Source organism: Mesitornis unicolor, unplaced genomic scaffold (assembly GCF_000695765.1).
Source record: "Mesitornis unicolor isolate BGI_N332 unplaced genomic scaffold, ASM69576v1 scaffold18805, whole genome shotgun sequence".
Taxonomy (NCBI): domain Eukaryota; kingdom Metazoa; phylum Chordata; class Aves; order Mesitornithiformes; family Mesitornithidae; genus Mesitornis; species Mesitornis unicolor.
Window position 1 is genome coordinate 1,586 of NW_010187716.1, and position 19,584 is coordinate 21,169.

The following is a 19,584-nucleotide window of genomic DNA, read 5'->3' on the forward strand; positions in this document are numbered from 1 at the left end:
GGCCCTCACACTGAGCCCCGAGGAACACCACTTGTGACCAGCCTCCAACTGGATTTAACTCCGTTCACTACCACTCTTTGGGGCCAGCCATCCAGCCAGTTTTTTACCCAGCAAAGAGTATGCCTGTGCAGGCTGTGAGCAGCCAGTTTCTCCAGCAGAATGCTGTGGGAAATGGTGTCAAAGGCTTTAGTAAAGTCCAGGTGCGCTATGTCCACAACCACTTATTTATACATAAATACATTTTGCAGTACTTTTTGTATTTGTTTAAAGTAGAAACTTACATGTTTTCACTAGGTATGGATGGCGGAACAGAAAATATCATATGATAAGAAGAAACAAGAAGAATTAATGCAACAGTATCTGAAAGAACAGGAATCCTATGATAATAGGTGAGAATTGGTGTAAGATCACACCCTTCTTCCTACTGCCTCTTGTTTTCATGGCAGTGAAGGACGTATCATTGTGAGGTATTTGAAATACTGTCTCTCATTGACTGTAGTAGTAGGAGATGACAGTGACTCATAAATTGATGTCTGATTAAGCAGAGGTCACCAGAGCTTCCTTAAAGTGGCTTGTGTGTGTCTTCTAATTCTTTTAAAAATACGATATGTTGTGAAGAACAGCAGGTAACCTTGTATAACAATATATTTGGATCACACAGAAATCTGTTTTCCTAACTCTGGGGACACAGAATTACATTTCAGTTGTGATTGAAATGTTTGATTTTTGGTACACGATGGAGCACACAAAAGTATTGGCTGATCTCTCAGGTTTTCGGATAATCAACTTTTGTTACTCAAAGCAACAGATGAATAATTGCCAGATATTGTAACAATTTCCTGCTGCCCTTTTTTTGTTAATACGTAACACCAATGTGACTGTTTTGTGTGTAACACCCCAAACTCTGTCCTTTTTATTTAGGTTGCTTATGGGCGATGAACGTGTGAAGAATGGTCTGAATTTCATGTATGAGGCCCCACCTGGAGCAAAGAAAGGTATTCTTGTTTCCTGATGGTGGGCAGACAGTACTGCAAAGCTAAAAACCCTCTGAAGAAATAAGCACAGTGTCTTTTATTTTAAAATAATATGTTCATAGTGACCTAGTGCTAAAAGGTATGATTTTCAGTTCTTCCTGTGGGAATATGCAGAGATACGTAGTATATAATAATTTTTATCTCACAGTACTTTTAATTTCTTTCAAACTGAGAATGGTTGGGTTTTTTTTTAAACAACAGTTCAATGTGAAAGGAAGGAACAGATGAAGACTCTTTCCTGGCAACAGCAGAATTTCTGATGTGGACCAAAGGTGTTTCTTTAGCTAATTATAAAGCCATTGGATGAGGAGGGCTAGACCTTACCAATGCAGTGACACAGACAACACAGACCTGTGTTTTCACAGAATCCCAGACCGTTAGGGATTGGAAGGGACCTCCAAAGCTCATCCAGTCCAATCCCCCTGCCGGAGCAGGAACACCCAGATGAGGTTGCACAGGAAGGCGTCCAGGCGGGTTTTGAATGTCTGCAGAGAAGGAGACTCCACAACCTCTCTGGGCAGCCTGGGCCAGTGCTCTGTCACCCTCACTGAGAAGAAGTTTCTTCTCCAATTTCAGTGGAACCTCCTGTGTTCCAGTTTGTGTCCGTTACCCCTTGTCCTATCATTGTTTGTCACCGAGAAGAGCCTGGCTCCATCCTCGTGACACTCACCCTTTAAATCTTTATAAACATGAATGAGGTCTCCCCTCAGTCTCCTCTTCTGCAAACTAAAGAGACCCAGCTCCCTCAGCCTTTCTGCACAAGGGAGATGCTCCACTCCCTTGATCATCTTTGTATCACTACGCTGGACTCTCTCCAGCAGTTCCTGTCCTTCTTGAACTGAGGGGCCCAGAACTGGACGCAATATTCCAGATGCGGTCTCACCAGGGCAGAGTAGAGGGGGAGGAGAACCTCTCTGCCCTACAACCACCCCCCTCCTGATACACCCCAGGATGGCATTGGCCTTCTTGGCCACAAGGGCACAGTGCTGGCTCATGGTCATCCTGCTGGCCACCAGGACAGTTTTGCTCTACTGTCCTTTTTTGAAACAGCAGGGTCACTTTTGCTTAAAACTTCTGCCCATGATTGAGCTTGATGCTTGTAAAGCATAGGAAATAACCGAAGCAAGAAGTTAATTAATGCAAGTTTTATAAATAATAAATCCTGAGAATCTGTGGTCAGAAGTGCTAGCTGACCTGGTTCTGGTGGGTCTGACTATGACTGTGTTTAGTAGATTCATAAACAGAAGTTACTAAGGACCTGGTGGATACACAGCCACTTAATTTTAGCAAAATCTGAGTCTAAGTGCGGAGCTGAGGAAAGGCGCTGTAACACATTCCCTTTGAAATGCATTTTTCTCATTTGCACAAAAACCCTTGGAGATGCTTGGATGGGCTCATTCTTGTAGAGCATATTTTTAAATTATTGAACTTTAAAAGCTCTTGAAGTAGTCTCTTCAGCTTGTAGATGCTTGAGCATGTCTCTTAAGCTTAAGCAGATGCAATTTTAAACTTGATTTTTGCTATTTTTAAAAGATTTTTAAATTAAGTATTGTTGCTACTTTTGCAAGAGAAGTTTTTAAGTTCTTTGTATTTATATATCAAATCCATGTAGCTTAAAAATAGTGTTCTGGTTTTACAGGGTTTATAACCATATGCTAGAAGCTGATCATTTATAAATGGACTCTCATTGACTAAAGTTACTTTCTGAGAATTTGCACTGCCGTATTAGTAGAAACCATCAAATATTTTGTCTCCAGCTTAGAAACCAGATACATTTTGCGTGTATAATTAATGTATCCTTTCTTTTCTTTCCATGATTTCTGAAAATTCCAAGAGGAAACTAAAGAGGTATTTCATGACATCATTTCTTTGTTTTCTTTCTACTTACTTAAATTGTATTAAAATGCATTTAAAAATTGTATTAAAATGTATTAATGTATTTAAAATGTATTAAAATGTGTTAATTTTTTTTAATTCTCATGCTTTCTGTTTTATAGCAAGAAGGAGAGACTGAATACAAATTTGAATGGCAAAAAGTCGCCCCTCGAGAAAAGTAAGATGTCTGGATTTTAGCTGAATCTTTTTTATTATTATTATTTACCTTTCATATCCCTTTTTTTTTTTCTTTTGGTTTTTTTCCTGTTTTTATTTTTGAGCAGGTCGCTTGTGAATCCTGTCATGTCTTGGCAGTTAATTAGTAAAACCTGTAAACCTGGAACTGTTCCCTTTATCAGCTTAGCTTTTGTTTGAATTTTACATCTATATTTGAAAAGACATTAAAAATAACGTTTTCTGGAGGTATATCTCTGATAATGGATACACACTTAAAAATAAAAGGTAGTTTAGTATATGATGGCTTAAATAAAATAGTGAATTGAGTATTTCTTTTCTTTTGTGTTTGTGTAACAGATATGCTAAGGATGATATGAATATCAGAGATCAGCCCTTTGGTATCCAGGCAAGTTCCATAAATTTCACTCTGTGGATGTCTTGGGTATATTTCAAATATTATCTAACTGCAGAACATTCACGTGGACTCTCTTAATTTTATCATCTGTTTCTCAGTGAGTTTAAAAGCTTCTCTTACGCCTAATAACGCAGATACTTCTGTAAATGTTAAGCTGTATCGTTAACTAAATTATGTCCTTTTTTTTTCCTTTTAGGTGCGGAATGTGAGATGTATTAAATGTCACAAGTGGGGTCATGTAAACACTGATCGAGAATGTCCCTTATTTGGTCTTTCTGGAATTAACGCAAGTTCGGTCTCCAGCGATGGTTCAGGTAGGCAGTGAATGGTTAGAAACTTGGGGGGAACTAATCAGGTTTAATTTTAGAAGGTTTACGTTTATCGTGTTTCAAAGTGTTGATGAAATGGGGAAAACACTTCTTTGTTCCAAATGTAGGATCCACAATTTAAAGTTAATTACTTCAAATGACAGGTACCTAATTTTCTAATTAGTGACACATTTTAAAAAGGTTCCATGGCTTTTACTTTGGTTCCATCTGTAGCAAAAACTCTGAAGCTGCAGTGAGGTTGTTTATATCAGAATGACAATATTTGAGTCAGAAAACAAATAGTTAATGTAATGGATTGCCAGACTGTCCCAGTTCAGATTCTGAAACTACTTGGCAAAACTGAAATATATCAGTAGATCTTTGTTAATATATTGGAGCCAGAAAACAAATAGTTAATGTAATAGGCTGTAGACTGTCCCAGTTCAGATTCTGAAACTGCTTGGGAAAACTGAAATATATCAGTAGATCTTTGTTAATCACTTGGAAAAAAGGAGAGGTTTGGAGATTTTATGTACGTGATTGTGCTTCTGTGAGTGGACGAGCAATTGAAACCAGGATTTCCAAATGCCTTGTTTCCTTTCAGCTGACTTTTTGTTGCTTCCTAAGCTACAATTTTTTCCTCTCTTACCATCCCTGTTACTTGAAGTCACACAGCATTTAATGTTAGATGAGGTTTAAAGAAGTGGATATAAACATTCACATTGAATATTTTTTGCCTATGATACTTTGTTTTCTGTAAGTTGACCCAAGTTTGTGAAATTTTTAAGATTCTTAAAATTGTGGTACATTAAAGAAACACCTGGTAAGACAGGTGGGTCCTCAGATTTGCTGTGCTGCACTTGAATCATAGAATCATGGAATGGTTTGGGTTGGAAGGGACCTTAAAGCTCATCCAGTCCAACCCCCTGCCATGGGCAGGGACACCTCTCACCAGACCAGGTTGCCCAAAGCCCCGTCCAACCTGGCCTTGAACCCTCCCAATGAGGGGGCATCCACAGCTTCCCTGGGCAACCTGTGCCAGTGTCTCACCACCCTCACAGTAAAGAATTTCTTCCTAATATCCAGTCCAAATCTACCCTCTTCCAGTTCACAGCCGTTACTCCTCATCCTGTTGCTACCTGCCCTTGTAAAAAGTCCCTCTTCAACTTTCCTGTAGACTGCAGTAAGGTCTTCCTGGAGCCCTCTTTCCTCCAGGCTGAACAGCCCCAACTCTCTCAGTTGATCCTCGTAGGGGAGGTGCTCCAACCCTCTGATCATCTTCGTGGACCTCCTCTGGACCTGCTCCAACAGCTCCATGTCCTTCTTGTGTTTAAGGTCATGTGCTGTGGTGTTTATTCAGTTTTGCAGGGATCCCATTACAATTGCACACTTGATAACATTTCTTTCCTCAGGTTATCTATTTTATGTAGTAGCTCTTAGTTTTAGTACTAATATTTAGCCTACCAACAATTTTGCTTTTCAGAATTAGTTCACCTAGATATGTCATTTCTTTGAGGTGAGGCCTGAAAAACTTACCTGAAAGGAAACAAGGCCTCTTACACTCTGCTTTTATGTCCTGTAGCTGCCATTCTCAGCCTTTATATTCAGTAAGTAGTCTGTAACATTAAATCATTTTCTTGCCTTGTTCTTATCTTAGAAAAAATTGTGCTTGGAGCATTTGGTAGTGGTAGACTTGCAGTGTGCAGCTCTTACATGTCAGATACACTTTTGTGCTGCAGCAGTCACATTTTTTTTAAATTGTTTTTTTTTTTTTGTTCAGATGATGTAGGTAATCTTTAGGAGTGCTTGGCTGGGAAATTTGAAGATACCTGTACATGCTTGCGCAAGCGCAAAAGTGGACTTCTTATTTGTAACAGCGTAATGCAGACACATTGCAGTGTCAGTATAAGACTGACTGCTTGCTTCAAACCTACCTGAACCTCGCTGTCTAGATGTAGGCAACATTTGACTGCTATGAGCATTTCCTAGTCAGAGGGATGTTCCTTGGGTAGCTTTCCAGGCATTCTAAGCCTAAAGAGAGGGATTTAGCACATACGGTGAATTTTGCACTAAGGAAAGCGCTGTAAAACTATGTCGATGTTCTCAGACTGTGCCAGTGCCTTCTCATTTTCGACTCTTGAACTTAGAAGGCAGTGTGCTGCGCTGAGCACAGACTTCTTGCAGGCTGAGAGGAAGGATTTCAGGGAGTAGGGGTGGGCGACAGATCAGGGTTTGTATATATAATTTGTAAGACACTGTTCTTGGATTTGAATAGTCAGCTGTAATGATACCGCTACCTTCTCATTCTTTCTTTCAGGGAAACTGTATGTAAAAACACTGCAGGTAAAGTTTAAAACAATCTTAAGTTTTGGATTTAATAGCTGCTACAAGGCTTATAGGAAGTAGTACTATCATTAATTAGATCATCAGATAAAAGGTTGTCTGCTTTTTCTAACCTCAGGAATATAATCCTTTCATCAACTTTTCTAAGACTTCATCTGATTTAATAACAAGTTGAATTATGCTCCTTTGACTTCTGGAAATTCCATATATGTAAATGAAGCACTACAGTTAAGTGAGAACACAACTGACTGAATTCACTGATTCTCTTAAGACTCACAATTCATCCATGTGGCGTGTTAAAGCTTACATCATGCTTATAGTATACAGCAAGTGTGGAATGAGTATTTAATTTATCTGACTGGGGTTTTTTTAATAGCTAAATGTGTAAAAATATGTTTGCAACCAGCTCTAAAGAAAGAGTTGAAAGATGTTGGGCTAAATTATTAGAGCAAATAATACTTTTAAAGGTCAGGAAGTAATTCCATATTTAGAAACTCATCTTTGGAAGCTTGTTGCTAGCTTATGTGTCAGGAAATTGAAATATAAATGTTGTCTCATGAGTGAAAGGGTACATTTGAGCAATACAGATATAATAATGAATAAAAGTAGACCTTTAGTACAATAGTCAATATACCAAGACTCCAGTTAGTTTATTAAATTAATTGTATTAGAAGGACCAAATGTAGGCTATAAATCATTGAAACCTTTTTACTTTTAAAAGAGCAAATCTTTAGAATTTTTTGATAAAGTCTATGAAAAGATCTCTATTGCTTCTATGTGATGTACTTAGTAGCACTTTATTTCCTCTGATTTAAAGTCTTTTCATCGTAATAAAAGATGGTCTTGCATCCTTTTCTTGCAAACTGGATTTAATCATTTTCCAGGCAGTGCATGGCAGTTACACTAACTATATTTAGGTTAGGATTCTTAAAACTTTGCAAACACGGTCTCTTTTTAGAGCATACCATGCATCAGCTCAGCCTTGAAGATGCTGGTCTGTGTACTGCAAAGCATCCCGGCTGGTAATGAATCTCTGAGAAGTTGGTGCTTGGGAACCCTCGGCCTCATGGCTCTGAACTGGATGTTCTAAGACATTGGCATCACTAGTTTCTGCAGCAGTAGCTTTTAAGAAATGGTCTGGCTTCCCCGTAGGTTCCTTTTAACAGGCCTTGTTCTTAGGAACCTTGTTCTTCGTTAGAGAAGCGCACATTTAACACATAGGAAAATAGATTACTTTGTCTTGTTCACTGCTGTCTTCATGCATTGACCCAAATATGTTCCCGCCCACAGAACAGTAATGGTCAAAACTTCAGATCTCTGCTGTAAAGGAGAACTGAGACATCTCACACGTACAAATTTAGGAATCACAGGAGAAGTTTATTGTATACTAATCAGCCTCGTGACTGAATTCCATCGTGTAATAACTTTGAAGCCTTTAAATATCTCTGGTGTAGAAGGGTAACTGCTCTCAGGAACCTTACTGAGCAGAGTTAATTAACCTGGAAAGGAAACAGGGTGGTTTAGCCCAGGTAGGCAGCTCAGCCCCATACAGCTGCTCGCTCGCTGCCCCGCAGCAGGATCGGGGAGAAAATTGGAATGGTGAAAGTGAGAAAACTCGTGGGTTGAGATAAAGACAGTTTAATATGTAAAGCAAAAGCCACATGCACAAGCAAAGCAAAACAAGGAATTCATTCACTACTTTCCATCAGCAGGCAGGTGTTCAGCCATCTCCAGGAAAGCAGGGCTCCATCATGCGTAACAGTGACTTGGGAAGACAAAGACCATAGCTCTGAGCCGCTCCCCTTCCTCCTTCTTCCCCAGCTTTTATTGCTGAGCACAAAGTCGTCTGGTCTGGAATATCCCTTTGGTCAGCTGGGGTCAGCTGTCCCAGCTGTGTCCCCTTCCAGCTGCTTGTGCACCCCCAGACTGCTTGCTAGTAGGACAACCTGAAAAACAGAAAAGGCCTTGACACTGTGGAAGCACTGCTCAGCAACAGCTAAAACATCCTTGTGTTATCAACACTCTTTTGGTCACAGACCCAAAACGTAGCATCATACAAGCTCCTACAAAGAAAATTAACTCTATTCCAGCCAAAACCAGTACAAACAGTGGTGGCCACAGTATTGCTAACAAATCTTTATGAATAAATAAAGGATCGGGACTTCCTCAATTGGAGGGACGTTTTCATCTTTCTCCTTGGTGAAAAGCAAAAGCTTCTGACAGAAATTGAGGGTTAAAAATGTGTTTTGTTGGGATAACCAAATTATTGAGTTAAAAACAGCAAGAGTGGCCTTTCCTCATCCTTTCTTTTCTTCCTTCAAAAGCTGGGTCCTCAGACGTCTTAGCTGTATGGTGACTTCAATTTGATAAATAGGGGTGATGTGTTTTTTGTCTAAATGCCCAAATCAGTAAGTTTCAGTAGGATTTAGACTCCTTATTTGAATGAAAAAAAGAAGTTTTAAGTAATGCAGAAGCTGTTTTATCCAAATGAGTAGGTCATGCTAAAAGGAAAGGAATACCCTGTGAACAGAGCAGTGAATTAGTGCTGCATGTTGTGTTCTGCAGAACACCAGAGGTGGTGTGTTTCAGCAGTTTTTGATGTTTCTTTGACACAAATTTTCCATAGTCATCAGCTATTAGAAGGTGCTTCAAAAAAATCCTTGCTTCATTTTTCATATATTTGAGAACTATACACTTGACTTTTGCCATTGTTGTTTCCTTTGAAACTATATAGATGATCTATCTCAATATACAATGAGAATATTCAAGAGCATTTGATACAACTTCACTTTGGGTTTTTTTCATCCTTCAGAAAGAGAGCAAAACAAATTTTTTTGTGTTGGCTTCGGGCTCAGACTTATTTTTTTCAGCCTCAGGGGAAATGTTTGAATTAAAATGAATGAAAATGAAACTCCTATGACTGATTTAGTTGCCTTATCTAAAGTTCTTGCCCTGCTTTTGTGTAAGAAAAAAGAAGAGCTGTTGATTACCTAAATACATTTTTTTCCACATCATAAAACAACCACCAATATAGGCATTTTCTTTCCCATAAATTCTATAAGCTATTATTCTCTTACTTCAGCAGAAGGATTTGTCTTTGAATCTTATGTGAAGACTGCATTGTGATCTTCCTCTCTGCACGTCAACTGATTGGCAGTTGCTGTTTTGGATTCAGTGTTGAGTATCTTGTGTGCAGAGACCACTCATGGACTTCAGTTTACTTGGTGGAAGCACTGCAGGGCAAAAGCACGTCTGTGGCACAGAGCTGTGAGGAGAGGCTGCCGTCTTCCGCGATCTGACAGACACTGCAGCGCTCCAGCAAACAAAAATAATCACAATCAGTACCTTAACTTAGGCATGGTGGCTTGGTTATTTTGCTTCTGGGACCATTTTACTAATCTAGCTGGTAATTCATACAAAAAAATAATAATCTTACCATTTAAAAAGCGCCTATTGAATAATATCTCACCAGTGAATAGAGATTATTTTTGCAATAAGGCAATTTCAGTGGACGTGGTTATCATGGGATAATCACACCCCTGGGGTACAGCCTTGTCTGTAATCTCCCAGGAGTGTAATTATTTCATGATAACTGCACCCCCTGGTGTTGCATTATTTCCATTATGAAATTCTTAGTTTTAGATATAAAGTAACTTACTTTGATCACTGGAAACTGCAAAGTAGTGTTAGAATGTTCCAGCTGTGAGGCTTACAGAGACCAACTTATAAGATTTACTTCTCCTTTGCAAATCTAAATTAGACAATCAAAATGCTTCTTTGGGCTAAACTGATTTACAGGGGTTTTTACCGATAAAAATCCTAACTTTCAAAGTTCAGACAAGATGAAAATACCAGCTGTGGTTCTGACTTTATGTGCTACTGTGTATATATGCATGTATAAGGTATGTAATACATACCAGCAAAAATGGGTCACTAGCATATAAAACTTTGCCTCTTTTTACAGTCCTTTTTTTGTCATTAATCAGCAGCATCTACTGATTTTTGCGCCTTTTTTCTTTGGTGAAGCCTGAAAAGCCTTTGACTTTATTAGAATCACAGAACCACAGAACGTTAGGGATTGGAAGGGCCCTCAAAAGCTCATCCAGTCCAATCCCCCTGCCGGAGCAGGAACACCCAGATGAGGTTACACAGGAAGGCGTCCAGGCGGGTTTTGAATGTCTGCAGAGAAGGAGACTCCACAACCTCTCTGGGCAGCCTGGGCCAGGGCTCTGTCACCCTCACTGAGAAGAAGTTTCTTCTCAAATCTAAGTGGAACCTCCTGTGTTCCAGCTTGTGTCCGTTACCCCTTGTCTTATCATTGTTTGTCACCGAGAAGAGCCTGGCTCCATCCTCGTGACACTCACCCTTTAAATATTTATAAACATGACTGAGGTCTCCCCTCAGTCTCCTCTTCTGCAAACTAAAGAGCCCCAGCTCCCTCAGCCGCTCCTCAGAAGGGAGATGCTCCACTCCCTTGATCATCTTTGTAGCCCTACGCTGGACTCTCTCCAGCAGTTCCTGTCCTTCTTGAACTGAGGGGCCCAGAACTGGACACAATATTCCAGATGCGGTCTCACCAGGGCAGAGACTGTAGGTTTTCTGTGCAAAATGTTTTGAAGTTTGTTATTTCACTTCAAAATTTCCTGCAACTTTCTTGGTCAGGTAAAGTTAGGATAAACTTAAGTACCTTTTTTTTTTGTTCACCCTCCTGCAAGGAATTTTATCTGGTCAGTGAGGGTTGGAGGGGGGATTGGTAAAAGGCTGTGAAAGCTTAAATGCTGCGAATGTGTTACTGTCTTATGAAGAAAGGTATTACCATCTTATGAAGCAACGCTGGTGTCTCAAATGGGGAGGTAATTTTATCAACAGTGTATTTAGAAGAAGTGGGCTGGTTGGATTAAAAAGGGTTCTTACTCTCTTGGCCTATGAAACCTAAGCCTGGAGAGTGCCAGGCATCCTTCTCTGCTGTGGGCTACTTGTAATGTTTTACAGCCACCCGGCTCCACGTGAGATTACTGAGAAGAGGGCATTGTGAAGTGATGAGTGTATGGGGGAAATTTGGGCTAATAATGGTAAAAGTGTAATGGAGCATCATGTATATAGTGTCCTACGTTCTATGAAGATAAAGAAACTCTAGGTACGTCTATGCAAGTACAACCTTCTGAAGACTCATTATTGGCTCCTAGAGTTTGTGCCCTCTCTTTTTTTTTTGCCTGAGTGCCTCTAAACTATTTATGGCTTTGGTTTTGATCAGTCTATCACGTAGTGTGTTCAACTGGTCTTGAGCTTTTAGGTGAGATTCCTTTTGGTGTAGTAATCACTGCAATTCTCAGTCATATGGAGACAGCAAGAGAGGAGATCTGTGTCTGTATTATACTATGTCTGTATCCCAGTGCATTTTTTCAGTGACAAATGTGGTACTTTTTTGTTTCCCAACAGATACAAATCTGCATTCCATCAGGAGTGCAGGAATTGATTTAAGTGTTCTCTTGAATCTGTAATAACAAAGAAAAGGTATTTGACTATGTTAACTGTGAGTATTTGTGTAAATGGTCATCCGTAGAAACATACCGTGTATGAAACCTCCTTTACGATCTGCAGCTGAGACCTTTGATTGTGAACAGTAGGAACCTTAACTAAATCTTCACATAGTTTAAGAACCATCACATTTTAGAATAATCCTCCATTTATGTTTCAGAAGCCTCTGTATTTGGTGTGAATGCATAAAATCCAGATTCCTGTTAGAAGTCTTGTGCTTAGCATTTAGGCAATAAATATGGATTCCTATAGCACTTTGATAATGTTCAATAGTTTTTACTACTCAAAAAAAGTAAAAAGGAAACTCGGGTTTCTCTGAAATACCCTCTGACAAAAGCGTGGCAAATTATACGGAAATTCTGTGCTCAAGTGTTAAATTCAGTTAAAATGCAGACCCTCTGAAGAAGAGCTAATTAAAAGCCTGAGTTTTTTTATTCATTGATTTCTCTCAATGCCAACTACAGCAGTTGCTTTGAAGTGTAAATATGGTCTGAATGCAGTCATCTCTGAAATAGATAGAAAAATTATCAGTAAAAAATTATCAATTCTGAATTAGTGGCGGCAGCACAGAATTGCTACGTTCTTCATGACCAGGATCAGGATCACATAATTCTGATAATAGCTCTTTGTCCTTTAGCTAAATAAGTGTCTACTCTTATCTCTGTCACAACTGCAGTAAGAGTTCACGGACGATACAGCGTCACTAGGCTCAGTCTGTAATTTTTTTCCATTTCTGTTCAATTTACTTTTAAGCCGTATGAGGAAAAAAAATACGAAACTCTGTGGAGAGCACAAAAAAAGTATATGCATGTATTGACAGAGCTGTCTATGCTAATTTTAAAGTTAGTTTCTCTCTTAAAGCCAAACCTAAAAAGCCTTGTATCGTATGTTGTGCCTTTGCTGCCATCCGCAGAAGGCAGCATTCTGAATTTGGAGTGTACTCGTCCTTCATGTGATTGTGTGCTAAACAGGAAACCATTCTACTGGTGGGTTTTGAAAACCTGCTTAATGTGAAAGAGCTGTTTGCATACTCCCTGGAGTATTTATTAATTTATTTTACATAGAAAATCCAATTTAAATTTGGAAGAGTCCTGGCCTCAGGTTGTCCAAGATGTCTATAGGAAAGAACGAAGTCAACATGCTTTAGGCCTACTTTGTTAACAAAAATTATGTAGTAATAAAGGATAAGCGTTGGAAGTATCTTGTCCTTGATTAATAAATTAAAAACCACGGTAGAGTGGTATATACAGGGTGTGATGCCTACTGGCAACTTGATAGCAGCTACACGGGTGTGCTTTGTTTGCATTTCTATTCGTGTAAATTATCTCGCAGTTACCAAGTCGGGAGAAGTCTGATGGTATGGTGATGGTGGTGTTTTTAGATTAAAACGATGACATCTGTAAACTAAAAGATGTCCCACACCAGAACACATTCCAGGGAAGGGGAAGCTCTAGAAAAGCCCTGTTCTAAATACTCTGTTTTGATGATGCACAGAATGAGCGTTCATGAAAATAAAGGTTAAAAGCTGTAATTAAAATGACACCGTGCAGGACCTACTGCCTTTTTCAGTAACTTTTATACTGAGTAGTCTTCATTTCATACTAATACGTAGCAGCAGCCACAATCTAAGTGCAACTGGTTACTGTAATTTGCCCTGCCACAGGTGGGAATAGTGGTTACGCTGCTACTGTTTCTTATCTCTCTGCTTTCCGTATGCTTTCCATAATAAAAGTCCATTTAAAACTTATTTGGTTGCAAAGAATAATTCGGTTTGTTCATCTGCGCTGGTGACAACAGTAAAAGCTTTTAGCAATAAATTCAGCAGATACTGTCAGGACTGTGCATCGTGAGGAGACAGAAGTAGAACTGCTATTTTTGGTGATACAGGCAATCAAAACATTATGGCCTGTCCTTGCTGCCAGTGAAACTGTCGCAGGAAAATGTACTATTTAATCACAGTCGTTAGGAAAAGAGGTTTTAGAAACTGTTCTCTAATATTGGATAATTTGCAAACGTGCTTTAGACGGTGTAATGGAGGCTGGCTAGGTGGTGCGATACAGCCAGCGCGGCTCTCCTGACAGGAGTCCCGTGCCCGTGCCTCTGGGAGGAAGCGTTCTGGCAACAGCAGTGCACTGCACACACGCTGCATTTGCAGCTTCAGGAGAAGGGCAGGCAGAATTGAAGTGAATTTGCAGCTAGAGGTTGTTACCGATCTGGAAGTGGGGGTAGTAATGGGAAGGGGGAGCTTGCTGTAAGCTGGGCATCTAAGTACTTGAAATCCAGAATTGTATTTCGCTCCCTGGTTGTTTAATAGGAGCAGAACTGATTTTAAATTGGCCTCAGTTAAGTGTGATAAGAAGTTGGAGCACTCTTTGTTATAAAAAAAAATAAGTTGGCACTGTCTTGTAGAAGTCCTGGTATGATGTCCTTCTGCAGTCCAATATCGTTGATGCTCATATAGGCTTCAGAAAAGAAATCTATTGACAGCTTTTCTGTTTATTTAATTGTACTAATATTATAAAGATGCACCAACAGCTGTCATGCCAAGGTTGCACTTAGGTTGTACTTTGAGAAGGCTGAAATCCTTCTTTTCTCACTTCATTGAATGGTTTGAGTTTCCAGATTTTGTGCCCCAACTCTGAGTCAACTGAGCTATCTGGATTTTGTCCTTAAATGGTATCTTATACAGAAGATAACAGAGAGAATTAAGGCAGCAAGAACTTCTGTGGGAAGTAAGAAGCAGGAAGGAACTGTAGTCTATTTGCTTGACAACACTGCTTCTTGAGAATTATAAAGACGGTGAAAAAAATACTTTAAAAATCCTTTGGTGGGTCTTTGACTACAGAACCTCTTTTGTGCAAGCCCTTAATATAATTTTAAGTACCTGTAGCTGTAGAAAACTTAACAAGTTGTCAGTTGTCTTAATGCACAAAAATAAGTATGATATCAGCATGCAATTAATTCCACTATATGATAAAAAGCTTTTTCGAGACTGTGAATTAATTTTAAAGCAGATAAATGTTTTAGTTTTAAACAAGTGTCATCCGGAAAACTTTCAAAGGTTTTTTTTCTTTTCTTTTCTTTTTCTTTTTTTCCCCTATCAAAATGTAAATTCCAGAAAATAAGCTTGACAGTCATATTCAAAAATAGCAAGGTACTGTATTTGACTTGTTTCAGAAAGAATAAGAAACAGATGATGAAACATTGTAACTTTGCACTTATTTTTAGTTGGATGAATGCTGAGAGACCGGCTGGTGGAAGTCACAGCAATCAGCTATTTTTACAGGATTCCTGTATCTAACATTCTGTCAACTCATGGAATAATGTCACCTCTAGGTGTTTTCACCTACATAACATCACGCAGGTGGCTTCTTCACAGACTGCCTCACAAGTTCGTAAGGAATGCATATCTGAGGACATCAGTTTTCATGGTACACAAAGTATTTTTCTATGCCTGATGTAGGAGTGATTTTTTGCAAGTCAATGGGTGCTGCTCAAGAATACTTGGCTAGAATCAGTTCCCAAGATTTTAGCCAACTGAGAACCTCTCAGCTCAATCTTACGGTCAGTTTTACAGTGACTTAATTGCAATTTAACCAGATGAAGGTATCTGGCTATCAGGTATACTTAGTACCATTTTGTCTGAAGATCTTGGAGGGTGATGACATTAAGTGTAGTCATGAGCCAAAGACTGAAAAGATTCACCTCTCTGGCTTACCACACAAACCAAGTTTGATGATGCTGGGCTCGCTTCTCCAACAAGCAAGACTCTACCATCAGTTCACACCAAGCAAAGGAAGAGGCCCTCTACCAGCCACTATACTGGTGGCTCCAAGATTTAAACTTTAGCTCTTAAATAAGGAAGCCAAGAGCACTTCTGAGAGGTCGAGTGAGGTTCAGTGTTTAGGGTTTCTTTACAGTTTTTGTCTCCCTCATTTGTATTAGCCAGGAGAAGTCCCCTGCTTACTCTTATAGTGTGGAAATGGGAAAGCGATTCTTTGCTCACACATTTAGGCATCTACATCTTCAAAGACTGTTTGAAGAAATAGCCCCAAAAGAAGTATGTTACAACCCTCAGTGCTGTCACATAAAAGATCTGTGTCCAGGAATCCTAGGAGACCTCAAATTGTCACTGATATTTCAAAGAAAATCAGATTTGCTTATCAAAATTGTTAAACTATAAATCAAAAGCAGTCTGTTGAGGCACGCATGAGCAAAGAAAGTCTCCAAGCATTGACCTTTCATTCCAGGCAAAGGAGTTTAGTTATGAGAAAAAATATTTTCTTGATTCTCGTTGTATTGCAGAAAGTAAATAATAATAGAGGTTTGCTATTGAGCTGTGCAAATACAGTGTCTTAATTGAACATTGTCAAATACGATGTCTTAATTGAACTTCTCAGCTTGGACTTGTAACTAGATAGAAAACAGTCTCTTTGGACTCCCAGGTCCGATACTGTTTTCTCCCTACTGTGACCTAGCATCGCTACCTGAACGAAAGTAGCCATGTGCTCTTGCTGTCATTGGGCAGCAGAACTTCTGAGAAGTTCAGTGGCATCAGCTTTTCAGAAAGAAGTGCAAGCAGGTTCACCTGTGTCATCCATCAGTGTTATGCACAGGATGCCTGCAAGAGGCCCCTGTGCCTTCGTGCCTCTCTGCTCTCGAGCCTGCTCCTAGTCCTCATGTGGAACCATGAAGTCGGAGCTTCTGCCTTGGTTCTTCTGCAAATCTCCTGTATTTGGACAAGTCGTATTCCTCTAGTTATCTAATCACCCTAATGGAAATAATTAGGTATCCAATACACATCAAAATGTTAGTTAGGTTACTTTGTTAGGCAGTGGGGTTTGCTGCCTTTGAATTATCGGGGCATTCCAGGCTTCAGTCTGGTCACACATTTTTGTTACTTTGGTATGGTGAAATCTTCTTCCGTGCCTCTGTACTTCGTCTCCATTCAGCCTCCTCATACAGGGTATTTGACTGAATGGTATGGCTGGCTTTTGTGGCCTTTTCAAATCAAGGCATCTGCTGCTACCAAATTCTGTTATTAGGTTTCTGTCTATTATCCATTTCTGTTCCAGACAGAGTAATTTGGGAAAATAAGCAAAAATGTAGACACTGGAGCCCATATACATCCATTAACTATAAGTAAGTTTACAATTACACTGTAACACATGAAAGGAAAAAGCACTCTTGGGATATATATGGGGGAGAAGGAGTAACCCCCTACTTAATAAAAATGCAAACTCAAGGAAAGACTAAAAGATATCTCATTAGAATTTTTTTGCCTGGCGAAAGAAGGCATTTGTGAAAAGAAAGTCGATAATTCAAGGGCTCCTTAAACCATTTTCAAAGTTTTATCCTCTTCCTGCTTTACAAGTAGACCTGGTTTTTTCTGGAAGCAGTGTAATATACAGGAAAACAAAGAAAAAGTTGAAGTTGGCATTTTTTTGAGAAAGTGCTATTTTACTTTCAATATATTTTCCATAGTAAAAAAAATCTCCTTTTCCATACTTTTCCGTGTTAAAAACGTCTGAGTTTTGTCCATCTCCACAACTAAGAAACTCTTAAAACCACAAAGCAGGACCAGGATGTTTAATGAAACTGGTTGAGTTTATAGTTTACAGTTCGTTTATTTATGCAATCCTATGCTCCGTGCTCTATTTCACATTCCTCCTAATTTAGTTTTACTTTATAAAGTAGTGCTAATTCGTTGGCAGTGAGGTCCCTGAATGAATCGGTAAGGAAATTTCCTGAAAGTGACCTCAGGAAAAGGTGTATGTTTAGGGTGAGGAAAAGGTACCTGATCAGCCAAGTCCGTGTGGTTTTGATGATCACGGGAGTCAAGAGTGCGTTGCAGGGTTTATAAATTATGCAGTCAAGTCTGAATGATCCAAAATACATCTCGTATTGTACTCCTTGTTTGGTGTTTGCGAAAATAGGTAACATGTGCCTAATCCCAAACACCTACTCTAATGCAAAATATTGGGGGGTTTTTTTTAAGCTGATAAAACAGAAACCTCAGAGGAGCTAACAACCTAGAGACCAGCATGTCTGGGGGTCTCTAGAATAAGTAAGGCTCTAGATAATTTTGTCATGTATTTCTTTCTTTTCCATATGTATGCTGAGTTTCTAATAATGATTCCTTTTTGCATTTAAGTTCAAAACTTTGTGTCATTATGAAAAATGCCTGATTAGTGACATATTAGAAGTACGTTTTTCTGTTGTTTTAAGGGAGAGAAGGCACCTAAAAGTCTTACTTAATGTGTTTTCTTTAGGTTTCCTGTGCTTTTCTACTGTAATAAAAGTACATTACTAGACCTACCTAAATATATTGTTTTCGGCATGACAAAGTTATATAAGAGAATCCCCTTGTACTTAAAGAAAAATGCAATTATTTTCTATTCTGAATCTCCAGACTGCTGTTTTAGAAAATCATATCTGATTATTTGCTCAGCAGAAGATTATTGAGTTGATTTAGCTGTGATTTTACTTAACAAAGCTTCAGCTGAATTCCTACTGTGGAGTCCAAAAAATGTAGAGAGATCTAAATGATACATTCAAACTGTGATTTTTGTGAACAGGGCCATCAATGCACCCCTCAGAGCTAATAGCGGAGATGAGAAACAGTGGGTTTGCACTGAAGCAAAATGTACTGGGGAGAAACTTGACCGCAAATGATCCATCACAGGTAATGATCTTTTTACCAGTAAGCTGAAAATGTCTGTAAATCTAAATGTGATTGCTTGTGAATTGTTGCTTAATGTTTTCAAATATGCATATCCATAGGAAAGCTGAACAGCTACACCGGTAGAAAAACGTCCTAAAGCTTACTGTTTTCCAGCTTTGTTTCAGTCAGAATGGTGATCATAAATTACTTCTTTTAAAACCACATATAATAAATTAAATCCCTCCTCTGGGTGACTAGAAATGGAATTTTTTCATAAAGAGGATGATTAGGGGTTTTGCCGCACGCCTCTGTTGCAGTGCTAGCCTTTGGATGAAGTTTGAGGAAGTATGCACAAATAATTACTGCCAGGAACGGTATAGCTCGAGATTTTTCTGCTTCGCTGACTGTTGTTACATCTATTATTTCTGGGAGTGAAAATGTTTAATTGTCTTTGCTTGGGCTGCACGAAGTCCATTTCTAATTGAGGTGCTTTTATAAAATTGTAAAGTGAAAAATTCGTATACGCTCCTTGAGTGAGCTACCACGAAATTCATGTGCCTTGATTCATATGACAGGATAATCAAACCACCAGCTGACCAAGTCTCATGTAGAGAGGGGATGACAGCCCTCACCTGGTCTTGAAATCTTGACTAAATCAACAATTCAGTTGTCTCCACAGATGGATGTGCCTTTGCATTTATACAAGCTGTGTGCCCCAGAAAAATGTAGCATGTGGTCAGTGTGAAATGGTGCATGGTGATACCAGTGCGTTCGGTTTATGTTAGGTGTGGTGGGGTTTTGGGAAGAGCTTTTTAATCTTTATTTCTTCTTTCCCCTCCTGAGTGTGGCTGAAATGAAAAACATCACAATGGAGAACTGTAGTGTACCAGATGCTCATGATTTGAGGAATTCAGGGTCTTCAAAGTAGCTTTGCTGATTGCGTTGCTGTATATAGATGATATGATTACAGTATTTTGCATTGCTGGAACACTTCATGAGCATTTAAAGACTAATAACACAACAGTGAGGTAGATGTGTTAATACCCATTTTCCTAATGACTAAACTGAGACAGAAAAGTAATTTGCTTAAATTACTCTGGCTTTGAGGAGGACTAGCATCTTCCCTATTCATCCAAGCATGATAACAAAGGAGTGACTTATCCCGGGGAATCATGTGGGCTCCAGAATTGGCTCATTTTTATTAACTATTTCAGAAATGTTTCTTTCCCT

The 19,584-nt window shown here is 39.1% G+C and overlaps 1 protein-coding gene across 1 annotated transcript in view; it reads left to right on the top strand.

The window, feature by feature from the left end:
- The first annotated feature begins 298 nt into the window (after window positions 1-298).
- CIR1 (corepressor interacting with RBPJ, 1) overlaps window positions 299-19,584 on the top strand; it is a 22,972-nt gene continuing 3,686 nt past the window's right edge. The window contains exons 1-7 of the mRNA XM_010185551.1: window positions 299-389; window positions 922-995; window positions 2,869-2,882; window positions 3,032-3,087; window positions 3,444-3,492; window positions 3,698-3,815; window positions 18,269-18,375. Of these exons, the coding sequence (XP_010183853.1) occupies window positions 301-389; window positions 922-995; window positions 2,869-2,882; window positions 3,032-3,087; window positions 3,444-3,492; window positions 3,698-3,815; window positions 18,269-18,375 (507 nt within the window). The 5' untranslated portion in view covers window positions 299-300. The remainder of the gene's footprint in view (window positions 390-921; window positions 996-2,868; window positions 2,883-3,031; window positions 3,088-3,443; window positions 3,493-3,697; window positions 3,816-18,268; window positions 18,376-19,584) is intronic.